The sequence below is a fragment of the Saimiri boliviensis genome, chromosome 15, assembly GCF_048565385.1.
Source record: "Saimiri boliviensis isolate mSaiBol1 chromosome 15, mSaiBol1.pri, whole genome shotgun sequence".
Lineage (NCBI taxonomy): Eukaryota > Metazoa > Chordata > Mammalia > Primates > Cebidae > Saimiri > Saimiri boliviensis.
Genome location: NC_133463.1, coordinates 71,886,523 through 71,910,971, shown reverse-complemented (window position 1 = coordinate 71,910,971; position 24,449 = coordinate 71,886,523). Strand labels below are relative to the sequence as shown.

The 24,449-nt window shown below is 46.4% G+C and overlaps 1 protein-coding gene and 1 non-coding gene across 8 annotated transcripts in view; one reads left to right on the top strand and one right to left on the bottom strand.

Moving 5' to 3' along the window:
- The first annotated feature begins 9,464 nt into the window (after positions 1 to 9,464).
- TRNAM-CAU (transfer RNA methionine (anticodon CAU)) lies at positions 9,465 to 9,537 on the top strand. The gene has a single exon. It is a non-coding gene; the product is annotated as a tRNA-Met (tRNA).
- A 4,424-nt stretch (positions 9,538 to 13,961) lies between these two features.
- Positions 13,962 to 24,449, bottom strand: part of TBC1D31 (TBC1 domain family member 31) — a 76,643-nt gene continuing 66,155 nt past the window's right edge. For 6 of the 7 annotated variants that reach the window (XM_039464504.2, XM_039464505.2, XM_074387093.1 and 3 more), the window contains 3 exons: positions 23,524 to 23,662; positions 18,174 to 18,269; positions 13,965 to 16,278 (listed from right to left, as the gene is read on the bottom strand). In XM_039464504.2, the coding sequence (XP_039320438.1) occupies positions 16,145 to 16,278; positions 18,174 to 18,269; positions 23,524 to 23,662 (369 nt within the window). In that variant the 3' untranslated portion in view covers positions 13,965 to 16,144. Of the gene's footprint in view, positions 16,279 to 18,173; positions 18,270 to 23,523; positions 23,663 to 24,449 lie in introns of all 7 variants that reach the window. The other variant, XM_039464506.2, reaches the window with a different exon arrangement.

The window sequence follows — 24,449 nt, the reverse complement described above, 5'->3', positions numbered from 1 at the left end:
AGCAGGACGCGTTAGCATCTGTGACGGCTCCCCCTGGCCACAGTGTGGGGACAATGGAGCCTCTCTGGGAACATCTGGGCCTGCAGGGGTGAGGCCTTCCTTCTTCTTCTGGGTGCTCTGTCAGCGATGGGCGTCCAACAGCAACAGGCTGGCTCACACCTCAACGGCCACTTGTTGAGTAGGAAATTGGAGAACCATGGCCTTCCGCTCCCCTGCACGGATGGCAAAAGAGCTGCTGGCTGCTTCCCCCAGGGCGCATCTGGAGAAAACCCTGCTCCCCACTCCCTGCATCCGGGCTCCCTGGGCCTCCCTCGGCTTGCCCAGCTGGCTTGTCAAAGCCAGGATGATGAGCTGAGACACTTGGGCTTTCCATGAAATCCTGCCACGTCACCAAGGCCTGCGGGGCAGGGAGGGGTTGCGGGGGGAAGTCCAGAGCCGGGAAACCTTCCCTGCTTCCCAAAGCGCCACCCGAGACCTGAAGCCCACCATCGGCCCTTCCTCCTGCCCGGACAACCTTCCCCTCACCCAGCCCCCCGACCCCCGCTCTCTATTATTTTTATATTAAGCAGAGAGAACTGGAAAGGACTAGGGAGTCATGGTGTGCATGGATTCTGGAGCCAACTCACCCTGACGTCCCTCCAGCTGGAGCAGCCCCTGCAGAGAACTGTTTCAGGAAAGCCGGACTGCGGCTGTGGCCAGGCCAGAGACATTCCACTGTCCGGCTGTGACCCCTGCCAAGCAGATGGAGGCAGTGATCTGTGGATGGGTGGGATGGACGTGCAGGAAGAGACCAGGAGTGAAAAGAAAAGAAAAGCCACTCCGACCAGTCGCAGTGGCTCACGCCTGTACTCCCAGCACTTTGGGAGGCCGAGGTGGGTGGATCACGAGGTCAGGAGTTCGAGACTAGCTTGACCAATATGGTGAAACCTGTCTCTATTAAAAATACAAAAAATTAGCTGAGTGTGGTGGCTGGTGCCTGTAATCCCAGCTACTCAGGAAGCTGAGAAAGGAGAATCGCTGGGACTCAGGAGGCAGAGGTTGCAGTGAGCTGAGATCACGCCACTGCACTCCAGCCTGGCAACAGAGCAAGGCTCATCTAGAAAAAGAAAAGAAAAAAAGAAAAGAAAAGCCCTGTCTCCTGACTGTGGCGATTGCCCTGGCTCATTCGTGGGGCTTCTGGTCCTCACCTTCAGGGAGATGGAAAATTCCTCTGGGCTCCCTGGGGTGAAACAGCAAACCTGCTGACTCCAGGACAGCACAGATATTTTGGCTGTCCACAAGCTCCTCAGACGTTTGTTATCAAATACAATGATAAGATGTTCACTGTAGTGTTTGTTACTAATTGGGAAAAATGAGATGTTCTAGAATGAGAAGACCTAGGGCTGCTAGGGCTAACATAACAAAAATGCTACAGCCCTGGCCGGGCGGGGTGGTTCAAGCCTGTAATCCCAGCACTTTGGGAGGCCGAGGCGGGTGGATCACGAGGTCGAAAGATCGAGACCATCCTGGTCATCATGGTGAAACCCCGTCTCTACTAAAAATACAAAAGCTGAGGCAGGAGAATTGCCTGAACCCAGGAGGCGGAGGTTGCGGTGAGCCGAGATCGCGCCATTGCACTCCAGCCTGGGTAACAAGAGCGAAACTCCGTCTCAAAAAAAAAAAAAAAAAAAAAAAATGCTACAGCCCAGGTGGCTTCAACAACAGAAATGTATTCCCGTGCGATACTGGACCAGGGTAAAGGTGTTGACAGGGTTGGTTTCTTCTGCGTCCTCTCTCCGTGGCTTGTAGATGGCCATCTTCCTCCCGGGTCTCCTTATCTTCTCTCTGTGTGTATCTGTGTCTGGAGAGGAGTCTCCTCAGAGACACTACTGAAGTTACTAAGAACAGGGAAGATACCTATGTATCGGCAACGAAAGAGGTCCAGCTTACTGGGTTTTTTTTTGAGATGGAGTTTCGCTCCTGTTGCCCAGGGTGGAGTGCAATGGTGAAATCTTGGATCACTGCAACCTCCGCCTATCCATGTGACATCGTGCCTGTAATCCCAGCTGCTGGGTAGGCTGAGGCAGGAGAATCGCTTGAACCTGGGAGCTGGAGGTTGCAGTGACCTGAGATGTGGTCCATGCCACCACATCTGGTTAATCTTTGTATTTTTTGCAGAGACAGATTTTTGCCATGTTGCCTAGGCTAATCTTGAACTCCTAAGCTCAAGCCATTTTGCCCACCTCAGCCTCCTGAAGTGATGGGATTACAGATGTGAGCTATCATGCCCAACCCATTTTAACCATTTAAAAAATGTTTTTATTTCAATACTTTTGGGGAGTACAGGTGGTTTTTGGTTACATGGATAAGTTCTTTAGTGGTGATTTCTGAGATTTTGGTGCACTCATCACCCAAGGAGTGTACCCACTGTGTAGTCTTTTATCCCTCACATGTGGTTCCAGCTACTTGGGAGGCTGAGGTGCGAGGATCACCAGAGCTGGGGAGGTGGAAGTTGCAGTGAGCTGTGATCACACCACTGCATTCCAGCCTGGGTGACAGAGCAAGAGCCTGTCTCAAAAAAAAAAAAAAAAAAAAGGTTAAAGTGATAAATTTTATGTTACATGTATTTACCACAATTTAAAAAATATATGATATACCCAACTCATTTAATTGTACACTTATAATGGGTGAATTATATGGTATGATATGTGAATTATATGTCAGTAAAGCTGTATTGAAAAAAAAAAAAAAAAGGCTGGATGTAGTGGCTTATGCCTGTAATCCCAGCAGTTTGGGAGGCTGAGATGGGTGGCAGATTACGAGGTCTAGAGTTAGAGACCAACCTTACCAACATGGTGAAACCCTGTTTCTACTAAAAGTGCATATAATCCCAGCTACTCAGGAGGCTGAGAACTGCTTGAACCTGGGAGGTGGAGATTGCAGTGACCCGAGATCTTGCCACTGCACTCCAGCCTGGATGACAGAGCAAGACTCCACCTCAAAAAAAAAAAAAAAAAAAAAGAAAGAAAGAAAGAAAAAAGAGAAAGGAAAACATAGAAAAAAGAGAAAGGAAAGCACATGCTTGCTGTTTAAGTCATTACGTTTCGGGTGGTTTGTTAAGCGGTGCTGGCACGATCGTTGACTAATACAGCGTGTCTGTAACCATATATTTTATAATTAGTATATATTATTTGTGCAATTGAAAATAAGCAAAGCCAGAATTTATTGCATTCCCCCAAGCAGGACCCTTTTACCTGCTTTCCTCCCCGGTGGTGGCACTGGAATATTTCTGGACATTGCTTACGCCAATTTGGAGTGACTTGGCTTCTCTTGACAGCCAGGTCCATGTCCTGGCTGCCCCTGTGGAATGTGCCTCTGCGTGGCTCCCTCCTTTAGCTCTCTGCAATCAAGTGCCAGGATGTGTTTTCATCACCTGGGCCTGGATGGTTGCTTGGGGGTCCCAGGGGGTCTCCCTGCCTGGGTCCATCTGGTACCAGAAAGAGGAATCACTCTCAACAGGTTTCCATTAAGTTACCCTACTCAGCCAGCCTGGAGCCCGCCTCCCAGAACACACACTGGCTTCCAATAAGCTCTGTTGCCTGTCAGAGCAAGTCTAAACCCCATCCAATGCCACCTGGATGTGTACCCTAGATGTATATGAAGGTGTCCCAGAAAGAACTTTCCGAAAATTAATCAGCTGAGAGAGCTGCTGTTGGGGGTCAGGCCCTGGCTCTTACCCCCTCTCCCCACCTACCACTCATCTTCCACTAGCAGGATCTCGCTATTTGGCTGTGAAAATCTCCTCACTACAAATAAAAGGAATGTTCCATTCAAAACATTGACTCAGAAGTTGAGAAAGTGAAAGACTCTAATGATTAATGATTGTGGTTTCCAATTCAAAACTGAAAGACAACCCAACTAAGCTAATATAGTTTGGAGAACATAATTTTTGATAAGTGATTCTTAGTATACACCTTGAAATGTGTTTAAGGGATTAAGTTTCAGTGTCATAACAAAACTCTTTCCATCTTCTTTTTTGAGACAGAGTTTAGCTCTTGTTGCACAGGATGGCGTGCAATGGCATGATCTTGGCTCACAGCAACCTCCACCTCCTGGGTTCAAGGGATTCTCCTGCCTCAGCCTCCTGAGTAGCTGGGATTACAGGCATGCACCGCTATGCCTGGCTAATTTTGTATTCTTAGTAGTGGTGGGGTTTTTACATGTTGGTCAGGCTGGTCTTGAACACCCAACCTCAAGTGATCAGCCAGTCTTGGCCTCCCAAAGTGCTGGGATTATAGGCTTGAGCCACCGCACCCGGCCCACTTTTTTTTTATTTTTATTTTTACTTCTTCATGTGAACAAAGGTTCTCAGCATTAACATTTATAAATATGAATAATAGGAATACAATTAATGCTGAACCCCATCTCATTCTAGCAAAAAGTAACAGTCAGCCAACCAGACAAGAATGAAGAGGGATAAAAAAGTCACATTCCTCTCATAGATACTCACTTTTGATAACTTTTCATTTTTCTATTTAATAATTATTTGTTTATAAATATGTTTATTATTTTTGAATGTGTACTAATGAAAGTAATGATATGTCAGCTTAGAAGAAATTTTGACACTCAGAGCCTTATGGTCAAGACAACAAAAGAATTTCAATTTATATAAACATTTTTGTTGCTCAGAGGCATGCTAGGTGATCAACACAAGCATTCAAACATAAAATATGTACTTTAGGGGAATAGTATTCTGTGTGGGGATAGTATTCTGTGGGGGGTATTCTATATGGAACTCATTTCCATATAGAATGGAAATGAGTTCAAGAAAGTAATTTTTTTTTTTTTAATCCAGAGTCTTGCTGTATCGCCCAGGCTGGAGTGTAGTGGTGTGATCTCGGCTCATTGCCTCCTCTGCCTCCCAGGTTCAAGCAATTCTGCCTCAGTCCCCCAAGTAGCTGGGATTACAGGCAGGCACCACCACGCCCGGCCGATTTTTGTATTTTTAGTAGAGACAAGGTTTCAGCATGTCTCAAACTCCTGACTTTGTGATCTGCCTGCCTCGGCCTCCCAGAGTGCTGGGATTACAGGCGTGAGCCACTGTGCCCACCCCAAGGAGGCAGTTAAACGTAAACTTTCCAAATGTTGGAGGACATATTTGTATATATTCAAAATAGATTATGGTTTGTATGGAATCCATGGGATATATAGATGTCATTGGGTACTTTTTTTTGAGTTGGAGTCTCGCTCTGTCATCCAGGCTGGAGTGCAGTGACACTGTCTCAGCACACCGCAACCTCTGCCTCCCCAGTTCAAGCCATTCTCCTGCCTTAGCCTCCTGAGTAGCTGAGATTACAGGCACCTGCCACCACACCTGGCTAATTGTATTTGTAGTAGAGATGGGGGTTTCACCATGTTGGCCAAGCTGGTCTCGAACTTCTGACCTCAAGTTCTCTGTGCACCCCGACCTTCCTAAGTGCTGGGAGTACAGGAGTGAGCCACTGCACCCAGCCAACTGGGTATATTTTTAAATGTCATATACTCAGTTTTATGTTTTTTAAAAATCACGATTTACATACACTGGTAATTATGTCTTTTGCAATTGTTTATAATGAAACCGTTCTGATATCCACTTAACATTAGGAGAAGAGATGCACATAAGTTTTTCAACATTATTTTAGCGAGTGCCCTTGAGAAAAAGGATTTGGAAACTGCTGGGGAGGAGGGCGGTGATCCTTTGAACTTGGTCAGGTCGTCTGCCCTTGGGTTTGAGTTTCGCTCTTGTAAGTGAAGGGCCGTGGAAGCACTGAGCCCTTCACGTTGCTCTAGAAGTGGAAATAAATGAGCCACAGCAGGAAAGGCGCTTAGCTGGGAGGAAGGAGCACGTTCAGCCTGCGGAGGAGGGTGAGAGAAGGAGGCAGATAAAGGCAATGGGATCAGGTTTTCGCTGGGGAGGTGACCTCCGACCTGGCTGATGAAGGGCGAGGCAGAGATCCCCATCTCTACAGGGGTGCCTGAGGGTGCAAAGGACGTCGGGCCGAGAACAGCCAGTGCAAGCGGCTGGCGTCCGGAGGGTCTTGGTCGGGGAGCCCCGGCGCAGGCGCAGGCTGAGGCCCTCAGGTCCCCTGCCGGTCCCCGGCATCAGTCACTCTGCACGGGCCAGGCCTGGGGTCACCGCCTGCAGGGGCCTCCGCGCGCGGCCCCGCTCCCTCGCCAGCGACCCAGTGGGGAGGCGACCCTGACCGCCCTGGTTCCGGACTCCAGCAGGACGCTCGCAGCCAGCGGCCCCCTCCCGAGCCTCCGCTCCTGCCGGGATTCTGCGGGGCCGGGTCTCGTCGCCGCGGCTGGGAAGCCGTGCGAGTTTCATTCCACTCAAAGGCTCCGAAGGTCTCGGAAAATTGGGGGCACGCGTCTTTAAAGGCCAGAGGCACCTTACGGAGCGGAATATCTGCACCGTATCCGCTCCCAACTCCTGTTCTTCCTCCCTTCCCTGAGCACGTCTGGGTGATGGGGCCACCTCGGCGTGGGGATCCGGCCTGGAACCCTGCATCGGGTAGTGGCGCGGTGTGTCCCGAGGCGAATTTGGAAAAAGCCGAAACCTGCGGGGCCGCGGCGGCGGCGGCCCCTCGGCACAGCGTCCCCCGGCAACCGCCGGGCTCAGCCAGCTCTGGGAGCCCCGAGGTCTCCGCGCGAGTCCGGCCCAGGGCAGCATCAGCCCAGCCCCTCCAGGTAGCCTCCTCCTCCTGCTCCTGCTCCTCCCCAGCCCCGCTTCTCTTCCTGCTTCTCCTCCTCCTCCCCTCCTTCCCTTCTTCCTCTCCCCCCTCCCTCTCCCTCCCCTGCTCTCCTCCTTTTTCTTCTTTCTAGTTCCTACAGTTCGTCTTTTAAATTAATGTACGTCAACATTTAAATAGGTTATAGATTAACATAGTTCAAGTATGTTTTTAGAAAACTGTTCAAAGGTTTACAGTGAAAAGTCTTCATCCCAGAAAAGCTGTCGGCCAAATGTCAAAGTGGAGGAACATTCTACAACATAACCGACTAGTACTCCTCAGAACCGTCAAGGTCATCAAAACCCAGGAAAAGTCTGAGAAATTGTCACAGTCAAGAAGAACCTAAGGAGACAGGACTAGTGAATGTAATGTGGTGTCTTGGATGAGGCCGTGGAGCAGAAAAACGGACATCTGGTGAAAACTAAGGAAATCCGAGTCAAGATGGACTTTAGTTAATGCATCAACACTGGTTCGAAATGAACAATCCATACCAACGACCGCAGTTAACAATATAGGAACCTGGGTCCAGGCTTTACGTAGACTTTTATTATCTTTGCAATTATTCTGTGATTCTAAACTTTAAAAAATTATTTTTTTAAAAGAGTCTTCATCTCACACCTTCAACCATACAGTTTCCACGCCTCCGCGTATTAATCACCGATCTTGGCTTTTTGTGTGCAAATACTAGCAAATCGAAACATCTGCCCCGTTCTTCAGAAATAGTCGCATACTCTGTTCTGCGATTGTGTTCTTCGCTCATTTCATATCACAACATCGAGCATCCCTTTTTTTGATTTACAGTCTGGACAGGCCATTATGCCTGTGGCCACTTAGTTCCCTGGGGCACACTTGGGCTGTTTCCTTTTTCTTTTTTTTGCAGCTCAAATAGGACTTCAGGGAAGAACCGTGGGAGTGGTGAGTTAGTATGTTGGGTAGCTTGCCAGTCGTGGGACTGCTACACCCGCAACTGGGGCTGTTTGTAATTGTGGTAGACAGCAGCATCGGGATTTAATCCGCACGTCAATCAGCACCTCCTCCGGCCTGCGATCTGGAAGAAACAGCTGGATCTAGGTGATACTCGCAGGGGACGCCCCAGCAACCTTCCCGGGAAGCCAGCCGTCGGGGTCGGTTCCCGCCTGGACGTGTGGAGGAGCGCTTCCCTGAGGCCGGCGGAGGTCCTGGGCTTCCTTCCCACCCGAGACCTTGGGATCCAGGAGCTTCCTGAGGACTAGGTGTCAGTGTCCGGGTCTGGGGTCCCGGCGGCCTGCCCACCTCCAAATCCTCCTTCCTCGCCAGTCGGCCACCGCCCCGCAGCTCCCAGTCCTTCTCCTGCTGGGAGGTCGAGCAGGCCCCAGCCCCATCCAGTCCGAGATTCCCCTTTCCCAGCCCCCAGCAATCGTGGTGCCTGCTGTCAAGATGCTATTTCCCCACACTGCCCTTTGCCCCCTTGACATCCCACCGTATCTCTCAAATTCTAGGTGATTAAAAAAAATTCCTCCTGCAACATTTTCTAAGGAAAAACTTCAGACAAACGGAAAAGTTGAGAGTTGTGCGGCTATTCGAACCTGGGTTCACACGAACCCTCCCCGCTCCCTGTCCTCCGTCCGCCTGTCCATCGCTCGTGCCTTCCCCGGGACCCACCCAGACCCGCGGGCGTCCGCACAGCGCCCCCAGGCGTCCGCGCCCCGCCTCGCCCAGAGTTCTGTCCTAATTTCCTTTTTATAAGGTGAGATTTACATTCGGCGAAACATACAAATCCTCAGTGTGCCACAGTCTGGCCGATTTGAGACAGTACGTGGAGGAGTCTTTTTAATTATAGCAGTTACGTGTTTACCTGAACATGTGTTAGGGAACACGTGACTCTAAAACTGTTTAAAAAATATTAAGTTAAAAAAACCCCTAGCCGTTTTCCATTTATGATAGGGGCACGAAGTTTTCCTTCAGCAATAATGTAGGTAAACGAGCTTGTATAAAGGGCTGGGAGGAAAGGCCGGGGAGCGAAGTGGAAAGGAGAGGGGGCTTTCCAGTTAACATGCTAACTTATCGCTTCCACCGTGATTCCCTGAAGCCCGATTTGAACAGCAAAAAGGAAAAAAGAAAAAAAAATCAGAACCAGCTCAAGTGTGCAACAGGGCACTGGTGGTCTGTCCGAGCTCCAAACAAGAAAAAAACTGCAGACTGCGTCCCGGAGCCCGGCGGTTTCTGCCAAGCGCAGCCTCAGCCGAGGAACCGGGGGCGCCGGGAGGAGGCGGGGACGGGCGGGATCCGGGGTGTGCGGTGGGGGCCGGAACAGCGTGTGCGCGCGCGCGCGTGTGTGTATGTGTGTGTGTGTTTTCCAATCATTATGCATCTTCGCCCAACTCCTCGAGCCTGGGTTTGTTCCTGTGAACGCAGCATCCCGCACAGGGCCGGGAACACATTAGGTGCCTAATAAATGTTTCATGAGATCACGAGCGTGCAAACGGTTTGTACGCACAATACAAAAATACGGGTTCACAACAATCGCAGGAAAAAAATTATCCCCCCTCTTCGTGTCACCGCTACCCAGTGAACAGTGTTTGTTCATTGACGAACGCGACAGGCGGAAGGCGCAGAGGAGCTAGAATTCCGAATGTTCTGGGCAGAATCTACCGCAGCAGGGATAGTAAAACTGAGCATGCGCAGCAGGCCGGTCGCATAGCCTCATTAGGCCCCGTCCGGAAGCGTTCTCTAGGTGCCTCGTTAGCGCAGTAGGTAGCGCGTCAGTCTCATAATCTGAAGGTCGTGAGTTCGATCCTCACACGGGGCACAATACTTTTGTTCGCTTTACACTTCCTCCGGAAAGAAAGGTTGTGCCTGCAAGTCAAAGTCCGGAGCTGAAGATAAGGGGAAAGACCTACCTGGACAAGTGTCCTGGGAGCACACGAACCTCTTAAGAACTCCCGCCAAGACCACCCTGGCACCGCGGCCCGAGTGTCTAGGAAAGGGCACGGGTAAGGGTCTGCAGCAGCTCCTGACTCCTCGATCAACCGTCGCAGGGGGATACGCCCAGCTCTAGGTTGGGCCAGGAGTCCGGGTGGTCACAGTCCAGGACGGCGCTATGAGCGCGGCCGAGTTCAAGGCGGTCTAATGGAGGCGATAGAGGAGTGGCTGGGAACAAGGTGGGGACAGCGAGATGGGTAGGCAGCGTTGGTGAGAGGCCAGCGGTGGGCAGTGAACCCATCTGGAAATGGCAGGTCATGCATGATAGGGTCTGGGGAGAGGGGTCTCAGGGAGTCATACAGGCAGCTGGGGTATGCCATATGCCGGGAGCTGTGTCAAGACTGCGTCTGAAACAGATGCTGCAACTGCAGTCCTCACCTACTAAGTTCCTGATAACCCAGCCTCAAAGATCCCTCTCCCTTCTTCCCAGGTCAAGTAGCGAATTAAATTGCGATGGAATAGCTATAACCAGCCCTTCATCTTTCAACTCTTTGCTGGTGGCACGAATCTCTTCGGTTTCCCTGGGGTAATTTTTTTTTTTTTTTTTTTTTTAAAGGTAGAGTCTTGCTCTGTTGCCCAGGCTGGACTGTAGTGACACTGTCTTGGCTCACTGCAACCTCCACCTCCCAGGTTCAAGCAATTCTCCCGCCTCAGACTCCCAATTAGCTGGGACTACAGACTGCTAAATTTTGTATTTTTAGTAGAGATGGAGTTTCACTATGTTGGCCAGGTTGGTCTCAAACTCCGGACCTCAGGTGATTTACCCACCTCGGCTTCCCAAACTGTTGAGCTTATAGGTGTGAGCTACCACGCCCAGCCCCTGGGGATAATTGTGTTAACTTTTTACTAGCCAGGTTTACTATCCTGGTAAGGAGATTCCAGGGGTTTTCACTTGAATCCTTCTAGGATCACAGCTCTTACTCAATGGGTTATAGTGCCAGTGGAGAGATTCTGCCATTTTTCATGCATGTTTATGTCAATGATATATCAGGTACTCAGAAAATAATCTCAGGTTGGTTTCATGGCCTTATTCACCCACTGTAATTTAAACTTTCCTCAAGACAGCTTTGATCAACTGACCACCATTAGCCCTGACTTTCACTGGTAGGCCATAGCAATTAGTGTCAATTCAGAACCCATGTTTAGTAATTCCTGCGAGATATGGGTGTTTTGTTTTTCCTAGTACACAATCCTTCAAGTAAATGGCAAGAGGTTCCTTTGGGGAAGGCTTAAAGAATACTCGTTAGCATGTATATGCGGCACTGCTTCAGGGTCCTTCCTCAGGGGGACCTGGCCTCTTCTTCAATCAAGAGTCTTTGGATCTGGGAATCATCTTCGTACTAGAAGCTGGGTGACAGGTATGACTCTCCATGGTGATGAGTTGAGTCAGTTTTTTGGCTACCAGGTCTCGAGTTTTTCCTGTTACATATCTCAAGGAACATTTTAGTAGGCTGCCTATCTATTTCATTCTTAGGGACAGTGTAGTCAATCAACAGTAGCCAAAAATCCCTTAATAGTACTACCGCCCTGCTGCCTTTTATTGTAAATAGCTGTCTGGTAATTAAATGCTGCTACCTGGCCTCTGCTGCCCCGGAATTCCATTATTCCCACTGAAACCAGGGATCATGTCTGTGGTGGTGGCATCTCTCACCATCACGTCTTGTTACATGAGCCACCACAGAGCTTTTCAGATTTGCAGATGCTCCCTTGCTCAGTGCCTTCATAAGGGAAGTGGCTTTTGGGCCCAGAGCATGGCATTGGGAGGTGAGTGAGGAGGCCAGATGTGATCAATCCACCCACACATTCCTATCTCCCTGAGCCTTTGGATATCTGCATCCACATCATGCCAGGGAAATTCTGGCACCTGTTTCATTAAATAGAGACCAGCATGAGTCCACATCCTGTCAAGCAACCAAGTAAACTGTAGAGCCACTTTCAATGGCATGAGTGTGGCCGTTATCCATCATCTGTCAGCTCTTCGGCGATGGGCTGGGCTCTCGAGGCATTCATTTCTCCTTACAAGCATGATGCTGAGCTGTCAATAGAGGGTGCTGGAAGGACACTGCAGGTGAAACAGGCCTCTTCCTTGCTCCAATGTGCGGCTTTGCTTATTCTTGCTCTTGCTTCATGGGCCACCAGCGGCGTGTGTTCATGGGGACATCTAGTCGTGCTCTGCCCAACCACGCGCTTAGCGTGCACAATTGCTTTATGACTTCACAGTCCTAGCCCAATAACCACGTCACTATAGTCTTCCCAATATGGACACTGGCTTGTTCCAGGTCTCATGCCAGCAGTACCACCCTGATGCACTCTGAGCACCTGCCTGCCGGCCTGTTTGCCTGTGCTGAGGGTGGTTTCCTAGGGCCCTCTGGAAATGGTCAGGCTGCACACTACCCTGACGAGCGGGGTCCTTATGCCCTGCCTTCCTGTGCACTTTTACCACTTTTACCCACCAGCCTCGGATTGCCTGTGCCCAGGAGAGTTGTTTCCTGCTGCCTAGGGACATGGACTACCCACGGCCTGGCCTGGCCAACTCTGAGACCCTCCCCAGTAGCCAGTGGTCTGCAACCACACCTTCTCCGACCAGGTCTGAACCTAGGGAGGAGCCTCCCTTCTGAAGAAGGAAATTAAATAATAGCAATGATAGGAAAACAAAACCTTGTAATTTGTAGTTGCTATATAATAAAGCAAATTTTGCTGTGTTGTGTGCTGTTTAATACAATGCCTCCCCAGCTCTGTTTAAGGCAGAATAACTCCCTTCCTGCAAACCACTAAACCTTATCTATGCTCTCCACATTCTTAGCAAAGTTCCCAGTCATCTAAAAATTCCTGGTTTTCTTGCTAACCAGCTGCAAGGTCACAAAGCAAATAAACTCAAAACTGCAAAATGTGTTTCTCAAAACGTTACTTTTCAAATGTAAAGTACATCGCAGCATACGTCACAAGTTACTTGCTCTTTGTTCTGGTTTCTGTAATCCTGCTTTCTGCTTCATCATTCTGTACCACCCAGGTGTATAAAAGGCACCCCATTTTCTTTGTCCTTTGCTCAAAATTAAAAAGCATTTCTGCTAAGCCCATAATCACGTCAAATAAAATCTCTAATTTCCTGCTACGCTTCCCTGAGTACGCTCTTCCGTCCTGGGTACCTTGGAGAGTTCTCTTTATGTCTTTCTAGTTTACCTTGTACTCTCTACTACTGTAAAGAGAACTCCCCATCAGTTCAATAAGTCTTTATATTAAACTTTCCTCATCCAAACAGGTGTGTGGTTTGTCTCCAGACTGATACGATGAGATTAAAGATTAAATCCAGACTCTCGAAGTGCACTCATATTAATAAATGAAGCCTTATGCAGTCCCTGTAGTCAATTGCTGTAATGGCTCACGTGCAATCACGGTGGAAAGGCCTTTAGCAAATGCTCAAATCTTGCTCAATCTCGAAGAATCTATACTAGAGAAAAACTCTTACGAATGTAAATAAATTGGAAAAGGCCGCTAACCAACTTAATAACGTATTCAACACCACTGAATTCGTATTGTAAAGAAACTTTCCAAATTTAGTCAAATGTGGAGAGGGATTTAGCTGAAGCCCCACATTTAGCCAACATTGCAGAATTCACACCAGAGAGAAACCTTATAGATATGATAAATATGAAAAGGCCTATGGGGACTTTTTTTTTTTTTTTTTGAGATGGAGTCTCACTCTGTCAGCTGCAATCTCGGCTCACTGCAACCTCCGCCTTCCAAGTTCAAGCAATTCTCCTGCCTCAGCCTCCTGAGTAGCTGGGATTACAGGTGCATGTCACCATGCCCAACTCATTTTTTTTTTTTTGTATTTTCACTAGAGACGGGGTTTCGCCGGGCGCGGTGGCTCAAGCCTGTAATCCCAGCACTTTGGGAGGCCGAGGCGGGTGGATCATGAGGTCAAGAGATGGAGACCATCCTGGTCAGCATGCTGAAACCTGGTCTCTACTAAAAATACAAAACATTAGCTGGGCATGGTGGCGCGTGCCTGTAATCCCAGCTACTTAGGAGGCTGAGGCAGGAGAATTGCCTGAACCCAGGAGGCCGAGGTTGCGGTGAGCCGAGATTGTGCCATTGCACTCCAGCCTGGGTAACAAGAGCGAAACTCCGTCTCAAAAAAAAAAAAAGAGAGACACAGGGTTTCACCATGATGGTTAGGCTGGTCTCGAACTCCTGACCTAGTGATCCGCCTGCCTTGGCTTCCCAGTGTTGGGATATAGGTGTGAACCACTGCGCCCAGCTGGGACCGCTCTTCTTTAACAAACTCATGGGAGCAATGGAGAGAAACTTTCTGAATGTAGCAAAGAACTTTAGCTAAGTTCAGCCCTTATTCAATTCCAGAGAATTCACATTACAAGGAAATCGATTGAAGATATAATGTCAAGCAGCAGGAAGAAATAATCAGAAATGTATTTATATATTTCATTAAATGTGATAACCTTTGCCATACCAACCAAGCACATACGGCTGAAGGGATTCAACCAAGTATCTGAAATCTGCTAAGGCAGTGATTTTATCAAGATTACTGGAGAAATGTAGGCTCAGAGAAAACTGGAAGCATGTGATAACAAGAACTTCATTTGGTTGAGAGCATTCATAGTTCACTTTCACTGGATGAACAGGAACTTTTTTCAAAAATTAACTACTGCAATACTGTATATACAAAAGGGTTTTGTGTGTGTGCGTAGCTGCAAAACAGACCTGACTAGGTATAAATTATAGTAAAAAGGGACCTGAAATACAGGTAAAATACTGGAATAGACAGCTGTTTCTAGGTGACAGAATCACAGAATTTTAAAAATGTTTTTTTTTGAGACAGTCTTGCTCTGTCACCCAGGCTGGAGTGCAGTGGCGTGCTCTTGGTTCACTGTAACCTCTGCCTCCCAGGTTCAAGCGATTCTCCTGCCTCAGCCTCCCGAGTAGCTGGGACTACAGGCACCAACCACCACGCCCAGCTCATTGCTGTATTTTTAGTAGCGACGGGGTGTCATCATGTTGGTCAGGCTGGTCTCCATCTCCTCACCTCGTGAACCGCCCACTTCGGCCTCCCAAGTGATGGGATTGCAGGCATGAGCCACAGTGCCTGACCAGAATTTTAGAATTTCAGTGCTTTCCAGTGAGCAAGAAATTTCAAGTCTACCAAAGTTCCCATCACACTCTATGTATTGTATATCCTGGGATTTCTGCTGTCAAAAACACACGTCAGCTTGGCCCATGAAGGCATATGTTTGCAACCACCTAAAAATATATGGAAAACTAGGCTGAGAAAAATACTTGTGGGAAACCAATGCTGAGCATAACGCCAGTGTATCACTTTAGAACTTGGCTTACTGGGCGAAAGAGAGCCCTTTGCTGAAAATATTTGATTAACTGTAAGATTATGCTCCATGGCCCCAGAAAAAAACAATTACTACTACATATTGTACACTTACTGTATGTCAAGCACTGGGCCAGGAACTTTTTATGCTTGATCTTTTTTTTTTTTTTTCCTTTTTTGAGACAGAGTCTCACTCTGTTGTCCAGGCCAGAGTGCAATGGTATGATCTTGGTTCACTGCAACCTCTGCCTCCTGGGTTAAAGTGATTCTCCTGCCTCAGCCTTCCGAGTAGCTGGGATGGCAGGCGTGTGCTACCATACCAGGCTAACTTTTATATTTTTTAGTAGAGACAGGGTTTCACCATGTTGGCCAGGCTGGTTTCAAACTCCTGACCTTGAGTGATCCACCTGCCTCGGCCTCCCAAAGTGCTGAGATTATAGGCATTAAGCCACCACGCCTGACCTGCCTGATCTTAATTAATCCTCATAGCAAGTCCATGAGCTATTTCTACCCTCCTTTTAGAGAGTAAGGTTTGGGAAGTCACAAGTAGCCCCACTGTGGAGCTAGGAGCGGATGGAGGGAGAGAGCAGTTGGTGCTGCCAAAAGCAGTAGGCAGAGGGCAGAAGGAGCTGGGTCAGAGAGAAGATGCTACAAGTCCAGTGGGTCACTGACAAAGAGGAGGTCCCACTGCCGGGGTCCAGGAGGATGGTGATGTAGGCCACCCCACTGCCAGTGCCCTCTGCTTGCTGCTGAGACCTGTCCCAGTCTGGGCTGTAGAGCTGTGGAGATGGCTTCCTGTTATTTCTCCTTTCATCTTTTGAGATAAACCTTTATCAACTAACAGTACTGAAGTTAATGCTGGTCCTTGCAACCTGAAGGCCTAACACAGCTTTATAGTTTCTACAACATTTTTATTGTAAAAAGTTCAAGAAGCCATTTACAAGCCAAAAAGTATCAGAATAACATAATTTTTATAGACATATTTTTCTGTACAAAAGGTTAATCTTCATAGGAATTTTAAATAAATAATCTAAAAATCAGGGTCACTGATTGCAAAAATAGGTCTCTCTCTTGACTGTCTCAAGGTGACATGCCTTCATGTAGCCAAAAGATGAGGGGTTTGACACCTGTGACGAGCCTGGGCAGTGAGTCTCTGGCGAAGATTTCTCACTTTCTTGATAAGATTCGGTCCCGAGGTGTCCCATTCTACTGCTCTTCGATTTAAAGAAACTTGAAAATAAAATTTAAAATTAAGAAAAGCTGAGTTTTCTGATGTTAGCAATGACATAGCATTTATTTTAAAGATAAATGTGTTATAAAAATAATGAAATGAAATTCTAAAAACCTAAATTTTATGTATTACCTGGCCCCAGATGGTTCCATTTGCAAGCCAAATATTTATTTGTTGAACTGAATGAATGCTAACAGAGAACATCTCTGCTTTTGAAACATTTGGGATACAAACAGTCTTAAATTAGAAACAAAGCTTGATTAAGAGAGAATTTGAGTTTTTGCAACGGTAAGCTTCCTCACAACGATGCTTAATGGTAATAAGAAAAGGCATTCCGGAATCAAGATTAAAATATGACAATATGTCCAAGTGTAAGAGTGTTACTGAGATAGAGGGGCTACTGAACACTGGATTTTTTTTCTAAGCCCTTAAAAATATACTTCTCTGAAATTTAGTTACATACTCAGTCCAATTTCTGAAAAACTGTTTTTTCTCCCGAAGGAATACAAATTTTATGCGTTTGTTTTGCTGCCAAATAACGTTAACTTACCAAATAACCATTTTAAAATTTAGAATTAAGTTTCGATATGTCAGAATAGAGAATAGCTGAGAATCTCTCATACTTCATTTGACTCTTGAATGATTTTTGGTTTAATTCATATTCTGGCATAGAATTTATATATAAAATTATGAGTGGGCAAAAATATTTTACACACACTGGAATCTCATGACCTGATATTAGGTATATTTCTTATAAAGTTCTTCTTTTTGAGACATTGTGTCAAAGTTTGTTCTTCTAAAAGAACTCAGAAGATTTCGTTAAATTGTTTCATCTATGTGGCAGTTTCACTGAAAAAATTAGTTGAAAGAAAGTTTAGGCTGGGCACGGTGGCTCACAGCTATAATCCCAGCACTTTGGGAGGCTGAGGCAGGAGGACTACAAAGTCAGGAGTTCAAGACCAGCCTGGCTAACATGGTGAAGCCCTGTCTCTACTAAAAATACAAAAATTACCTGGGACAGGTGGTGTACACCTATAATCCCAGCTACTTGGGAAGCTGAGGCAGGAGAATCGCTTAAACCCAGGAGGTAGAGGCTGCAGTGAGCTGAGATCGTGCCACTGCATTCCAGCCTGGGTGATAGAGTGAGACTCCATCTCAAAAAAAAAAAAAAAAAAAAAGTTTAACGGAGTGTCTTGTCTCCTCCCTCCTCCCCTATAAAAATAAAGACTACGCTTCGCTGGAAAGCTTATTAGCATCTTCATGGATGGCCTAATGCTGTGACTACATTTCTATAAGATGTTTCTACCCTGTCCCTTCTAAAAAACCCAAAACCCTCCCATGAACCAGGTCGAGGAATCAGAAATCAGCTTATCAGCATCAAGCCATGTGCCTTTGGCAGTTCCACTGCTGGTGGGGCCCAGAATTCCACTGGAGCGCCCAGCACAGACACGTGTTTTCAATGGTTGTGGAAGGGAGCCCAGCCCAGATGAACAGTCAAGAAAATTCAACTTTGCAATCGCTTGGAAAAACAACACTGAGATTTTCTTTTCACGAGGATGTCAGAATAGCTATGAATCTCCTATTATCGATTTAGTTAGCCAGAGACTTCTGTTAGAGCCTCCAGAGACTATGTTTTTGGGCAGCAGAGCTGGTGCTCAAGAAATGGGGTGGCTTTAGTGATGTTCGGCACGTTTTCTTTACTTGGAATTTGGTCTGCACCCAGTCTTCCCACTGGGAAATTTAAGAGAATCTTGCTGTCTTCATTTTAGGATTTTCATTATCAGTGCCCTGGGAAAATGGCATCCACATGCTATACATATAATTTAAGCCACTATTTTGCTTGAATATTGTTACATTTAAAATGACAGAATAAAACCTTTGCTTATCAACTTACTCTGTGTTGAGGGATCCATTTCAGAAGTGTCACTTAGTTGTGAGGTTCTAGGCAAACAGCTTGAGTCCTCCTGTTCATTTTGGAACCTGGACTTTTCTGTTGTAAGAGTAAGGAGATAATGATGATGTCTGGGAGTGAGGAGAAAGGCTAATTCCAAATGGTCCCCAGTAAATTAAAATCACCAAGGATGGCTAAAAACCCCTTTCTTTTCTAATCCAAGAAGCATGCTGTCAACATTCAAAAGGCAAGGAGTGTCATTAGTGAGAATTAAGAGCTGAGCCGGTTTCTGTAACGTACTTTTTTTTTTTTTTTTTTTTTTTTTTTTCCAGACGGAGCCTCACTCTGTCCCCCAGGCTGGAGCACAGTCGGCTCACTTCAACCTCCATTTCCTGGGTTCAAGTGATTCTCCTGCCTCAGCCTCCGGGTAGCTGGGATTACAGGCGCATGTACCACCACACCCAGCTAATTTTTGTATTTTTAGTAGAGATGGGGTTTTACCATGTTAGCCAAGATGGTCTCAATCTCCTGACCTCGTGATCCACCTGCGTCAGCCAAAGTGCTGAGATTACAGACGTGAGCCACCATGCCCGGCCCTCTGTAATGTACTTTAAAAACACTTTCAGCGAAAACAAAAAGCCAACAAACTCAAAAAGATAGATGTTAGGATATAGATGATGAAATGTGATTAGCAAGGCTTCCCTGGACACTTGTGAGCTGATCACTATCGGCTTTAGCTAGGCAGGGCCTCATCACAACTGACACAGCAAATCAGAGCCAGCCACAGGCAAGTTTTACCCAAAACCTTCTTAGAGTGCTAGGCAGGGCAGTGCCCTAGCAGCTAGCAGTGCCTTCCCCTACTTTCATCAATTACTCTCCTAATCTCAGAACCTATACTCACCCTCAGCTGTGCTTCACGGTTCCCTAACTCCTACAGCAGCACATCCAATATGATGGCAGGTGTTTTTAAAAACATGTGCATTCTACATTGCTCATAATGGTCCCTTCCTTTTCACTCCTATCACGGGCGTCTAAGGCTCCATGCGCCAAGCCCAGAATGCTGGGAGTCTCATTGACTCAGTAAGATGCCTGCCTTTTACTTCCCTGAAAAGCTTCAGCTAATGGTTTTAACTCATAGTTTTAGCTCAATAAGTCACTAAGATAATGTGACTAATCACCAAATGACTAATTTAAACTGGTGGGGAATGGAATCTAAGAGTCATCTTCAAACATCGGAAGGGCTGAGACATGGCAGAGGTAATAAACATAAACTGCCATCTGCATTGTTCCAGAGGAAAAGAGAAAAGAAAAAATAGATTCAACTCTTTTGTATAAGAAATAACTTTTGTTTTTTTTAAGACAGAATCTCACTCTGTCACCCCAGGCTGAAGTGCAGTGGCATGATCTCAACTCACTGCAACCTCCACCTCTTCGGTTCAAGTGATTCTCCTGCCTCAGCCTCCTAAGGAGCTGTGATTACAGAATGGTGCACCATGCCCAGCTAATTTTTTTTTGAGATGGAGTTTCTTGTTGCCCAGGCTGGAGTGCAATGACGCGATCCTGGCTCGCCGCAATCTCCACCTCCTGGGTTCAAGCAATTCTCCTGCCTCAGGAGAATATATATACCAGATCCAGATCTGTAGACTGCTACAAAGAGACAGACTCATTTTTTGAGGAATCAGTTTCTGAAAATAATTTACATGAAGACTATAAGTCGTAACATGCTAATTAGAATGCCCTCTTCTTGGGTTATTCTTTCGTGTTCTTTCATTTTCCAGTATAAGAATCTACTTAGGAAAAGCTGCTAAGAACTTAGCTGTAACTTTGAATGGTACATAACTTTATTACTTTGAATGGTGGCTAACTGAAAGACAGACTATTTCAGAGAACTAAAGGCATTCTAGACTCAGAGAACAGCCAACAATTAAAAATTGGAGGCCGGGCGCGGTGGCTCAAGCTTGTAATCCCAGCACTTTGGGAGGCCGAGGCGGGTGGATCACGAGGTCGAGAGATCGAGACCATCCTGGTCAACATGGTGAAACCCCGTCTCTACTAAAAATACAAAAAATTAGCTGGGCGTGGTGGCACGTGCCTGTAATCCCAGCTACTCAGGAGGCTGAGGCAGGAGAATTGCCTGAACCCAGGAGGCGGAGGTTGTGGTGAGCCGAGATCGCGAGATCGCGCCATTGCACTCCAGCCTGGGTAACAAGAGCGAAACTCTGTCTCCAAAAAAAAAAAAAAAAAAAAAATTGGAAAGACTGACCAGGCACAGTTATATGATATATATATATAAATACAGATACGTTATATACACACACATACACAGCAGGTCCTCAAATAATGTCATTTTGTTCAATGTCATTTCATTATGTTTATGAGAAAAAAAAACTGATTCCTGTCTGGGTCACTGTCTGTGTGGAGTCAGCACGTGTTCTCCACGTCGGCGCTGTTTTTTCTAGATGCTGGGGTTTGCGCCCACATCAAAAGGATACGAACATTCAGTTCATTGGTGTGTTTAGACTGTCCTAGTGTGAGGGGGTCTGCGTGCGCCCTGTGATGGGAGGGCATTCTGCCCAGGGCTGGCTCCTGCCTTGTGCCCTGAGCTACTGGGACAGGCTCTGGTCATGGACAGGGTTTGGCCATGACCCTGAACTGGAGTAAATGAATACATAATTATCTTACTTGTTTTTATTAATCTTTCTTAAATGTATGCATTGCTCACATTTATTTCAACATTTAATATTAGAAGTACTTTAGGCTGGGCATGGGGGCTCACGCCTGTAATCCCAGCACTTTGGGAGGCTGAGGTGGGTGGATCACCTGAGGTCAGAAGTTTGAGACGAGCCTGGCCAACATGACGAAACCCCATCTCTACTGAAAATACAAAAATTATCCAGGCACAGGGGCACATGCCTGTAATCCCAGCTACTCTGGAGGCTGAGGCTGAGGCAGGAGGATCACTTGAACCTGGGAGGCGGAGGTTGCAGTGAGCCGTGATTGCACCACTGCACTACAGCCTGGGCAATAGTGACACTCCATCTCAAAAAAAAAAGTGCTTTGGTCTATATTTAGAAGTTTGGTGATGTTCCATGCACTACAGCGTATTGCTGGTCACAAGAACCGACTCCTGTTCCTATCAACTGACCTACAGTAAAATTGATTTTGTTATATACCAGGCGTCCCCAAACTACAGCCCGGGGGCTGCATGCGGCCCCCTGAGGCCATTTATCCGGCCCCCAGCTGCACTTCAGGAAGGGGCACCTCTTTCACTGGTGGTCAGTGAGAGGAGCACAGTATGTGGCAGCCCTCCAACGGTCTGAGGGACAGTGAACTGGCCCCCTGTGTAAAAAGTTTGGGGACACCTGTTATATACTGTTTTGCCTAATGCCACAGTTTCTAAGAACCTACCATGACGCTGTGTGAAGACTTACTATATGTATTTTAAGGGCCCATAGGTGATTTTTATTATTTTAAATTAGTATTTATTTACTGAATTGGTATTAAATGTACCACAAAATTCAAAGGGAACAAAAACATACAAACTAAATTTCTCTCCCTCTCTTGAGCCCTGGCACCATGTTCCTTACTCAGGAGGCAGGCCCTAAACTGGTGTCCTCCACAGGTCACTCTGCTGTGCAGCCAGGCTGAGCAGCACTGGCAAACAGATGTGGCCCAATTCCTCAGCCTGGTATTAAGGTCCCTATCAGCTGTCTTCTCCAGTGTTATCTACAGCCATCCCTGTACAAAGCTTTCTGATCCAGTTGGCCTAACTTATATCACCATCACAGATAACTTTCTGCTATCGTTTCATTACATCTAATACATTTCCTCATGAGCAAGCAGAAGCAGAGTTCACCTGAGGTCAGGAGTTCAAGACCAGCATGGCCAACATGGTGAAACCCCGTCTCTACTAAAAATACAAAAATTAGCCAGCCATGGTGGCATAGGCCCATAATCCCAGCTAATCGGGAGGCTGAGGCAGGAGCATGACTTGAACACTGGAGGTGGAGGTTGCAGTGAGCTGAGATTGCACCACTGCACTCCAGCCTGGGAGACAAGAGCAAAACGTGGTCTCAAAAAAAAAAAAAAAGAAAAAAAAGAAAAAAGGTGAATTATAGGTCATGTGAATTATGTATCAATTATTCTAAAAAGCAACGTATACATATTATAAAAGGCTGAAAGAAAACATAGTAAAATAAAAGCTTCCTGTTAACTGTACTTTAGAATTTGATGGAATTTTTTTTTTTTTTTTTTTTGAGATGGAGTTTTGCTCTTGTTACCCAAGCTGGAGTGCAATGGCACAATCTCGGCTCACCACAACCTCCGCCTCCTGGGTTCAGGCAATTCTCCTGTCTCAGTCTCCTGAGTAGCTGGGATTACAGGCACGTGCCACCATGCCCAGCTAATGTTTTGTATTTTTAGTAGAGACAGTGTTTCACCATGTTGACCAGGATGGTCTCTATCTCTTGACCTCGTGATCCACCCGCCTCAGCCTCCCAAAGTGCTTGTTTTTTTTAAAGAGACAAAGTCTTGTCTGTTGCCCAGGCTGGAGTGCAGTGGCATGATAATAGCTCAGTGCAGCCTTGAACTCCTGGGCTCAAAGAGATCCTCCCACCTCAGCTTCCAGAGTATTTTGGAGTTTTAAATTATAATTTTGATTTTTCAGTTGGTGCCTCTATAAGCCTTGTACCGAAACCCAGTGTTGGATCAGATCCTATGAGAAGCTCCCATGTAGTACTTGAATATACTGTTGTTCTAAGGCCCAGCTTTTGGCAAAGCACATATTTTACCCTGGAGCAACAGAATCAGACAGAACTCCAGAGGACAGTCTGCACAGGCTTCTTCCCCGATTAGGACTCCATTTTTCTAATAATCCCACCTCAGCTCACCCTTTCCCACCAAAAATACGGTAACCAGTGATTACCTTTTACTTCAGCAGTAAACTGAATAGAAGTGCCAAAATACATCCCAATAATTTGTTCACTGGCCAGGCACAGTGGCTCATACCTATAATCCCAGCACTTCGGGAGGCCAAGGCGGGAGGATAGTTTGAACCCAGCAGTTTGAGACCAGCCTGGGCAACATAGTGAGATCTCATCTCTACCAGTAATTCAACAAATCAGCTAGGTATGGGGATGCACGCCTATGGTCCCAGCAACTTGGGAGGCTAAGGTGGGAGAACTGCTTGAGCCCAGGAGGTCGAGGTTGCAGTAAGCCATGATTGTGCCACTACATTCCAGCCTGAGTAATAGAACAAGACCCTGTCTCAAAAAAAAAAAAAAAAAATCATAATAATAAACCCTACTAAAAGAATAAATCTGTAACACCATGGAGAGAAAGGCCTCTCACTTACCTTTATGACATAGATTGTCAGCATGTTCGACAGCTGCATTTATCTCTTGCTTTAAAAACCACTTTCTAGATGCATCTGAAAGAGCAGAAGCTTTCTTTGCCGATCTCAAATCGAACTCTTTTCCTTCAGCTTCCTTCCACTAAATTCAAATAAACGGAACAAAAGATTACATAAAAAGTGTAGTAATACACGTCTCGCAGAGGAATGAGTCCTTTCTGTCTTCTCTGTCCACTTTCCTTTATATTCCCACAACAGGTAGGATCTGTTTGGTGTTATGGTAATTGGGGTGCCTGTGTTGGCCCAAAGCTATTAAGAACCTTGAAAACAGAGGCAGGTTTTATCCACCTCCCAGTATGGCAGAGTACCATGAAGCACACAACTACATCCCCATAGTTGCTGAAATAATACATTTCAGTAAGTTTCAAATCTTATGAGACTAAGCCAGTTTTGTATTAGTGGCAATCACATTTTATTTAATTAAATCCAACTCCTAAAGTTTGCTAATATTCTTGAAAAGCTACAGCTTTTACATGAAAACACATACTTTTTATATTATAGAAATACTAATACATTAAATAAGTAAAACTTAAAAACAAATCACAAAATAGGAGGGCAAGGAAGGGACACAGAAATCCATCCCTTTCATGTTACTGATGAGGGGGCTGAGTCTGAGCAATTTCCCAAGGCCACGTTGTAGTCAAGTCAGCTTTACGATACAGGACAATAGACACAAGGAAGCATTTCTGCAGAACACGAAAGGTTCTAACAATGACTCTCAGTCAACTCTGAAAAGTACCATTTTACCCAAAGTCCAGCAGCAGTGACTTTCACACAGTCTAGCCCTAGTGTCAGCAATGCTTATGTGAGGATGTCATAATTTATTATTATACCCCAGTTTTCCTGAGGAGAACAGCCTCAGAGCCTCC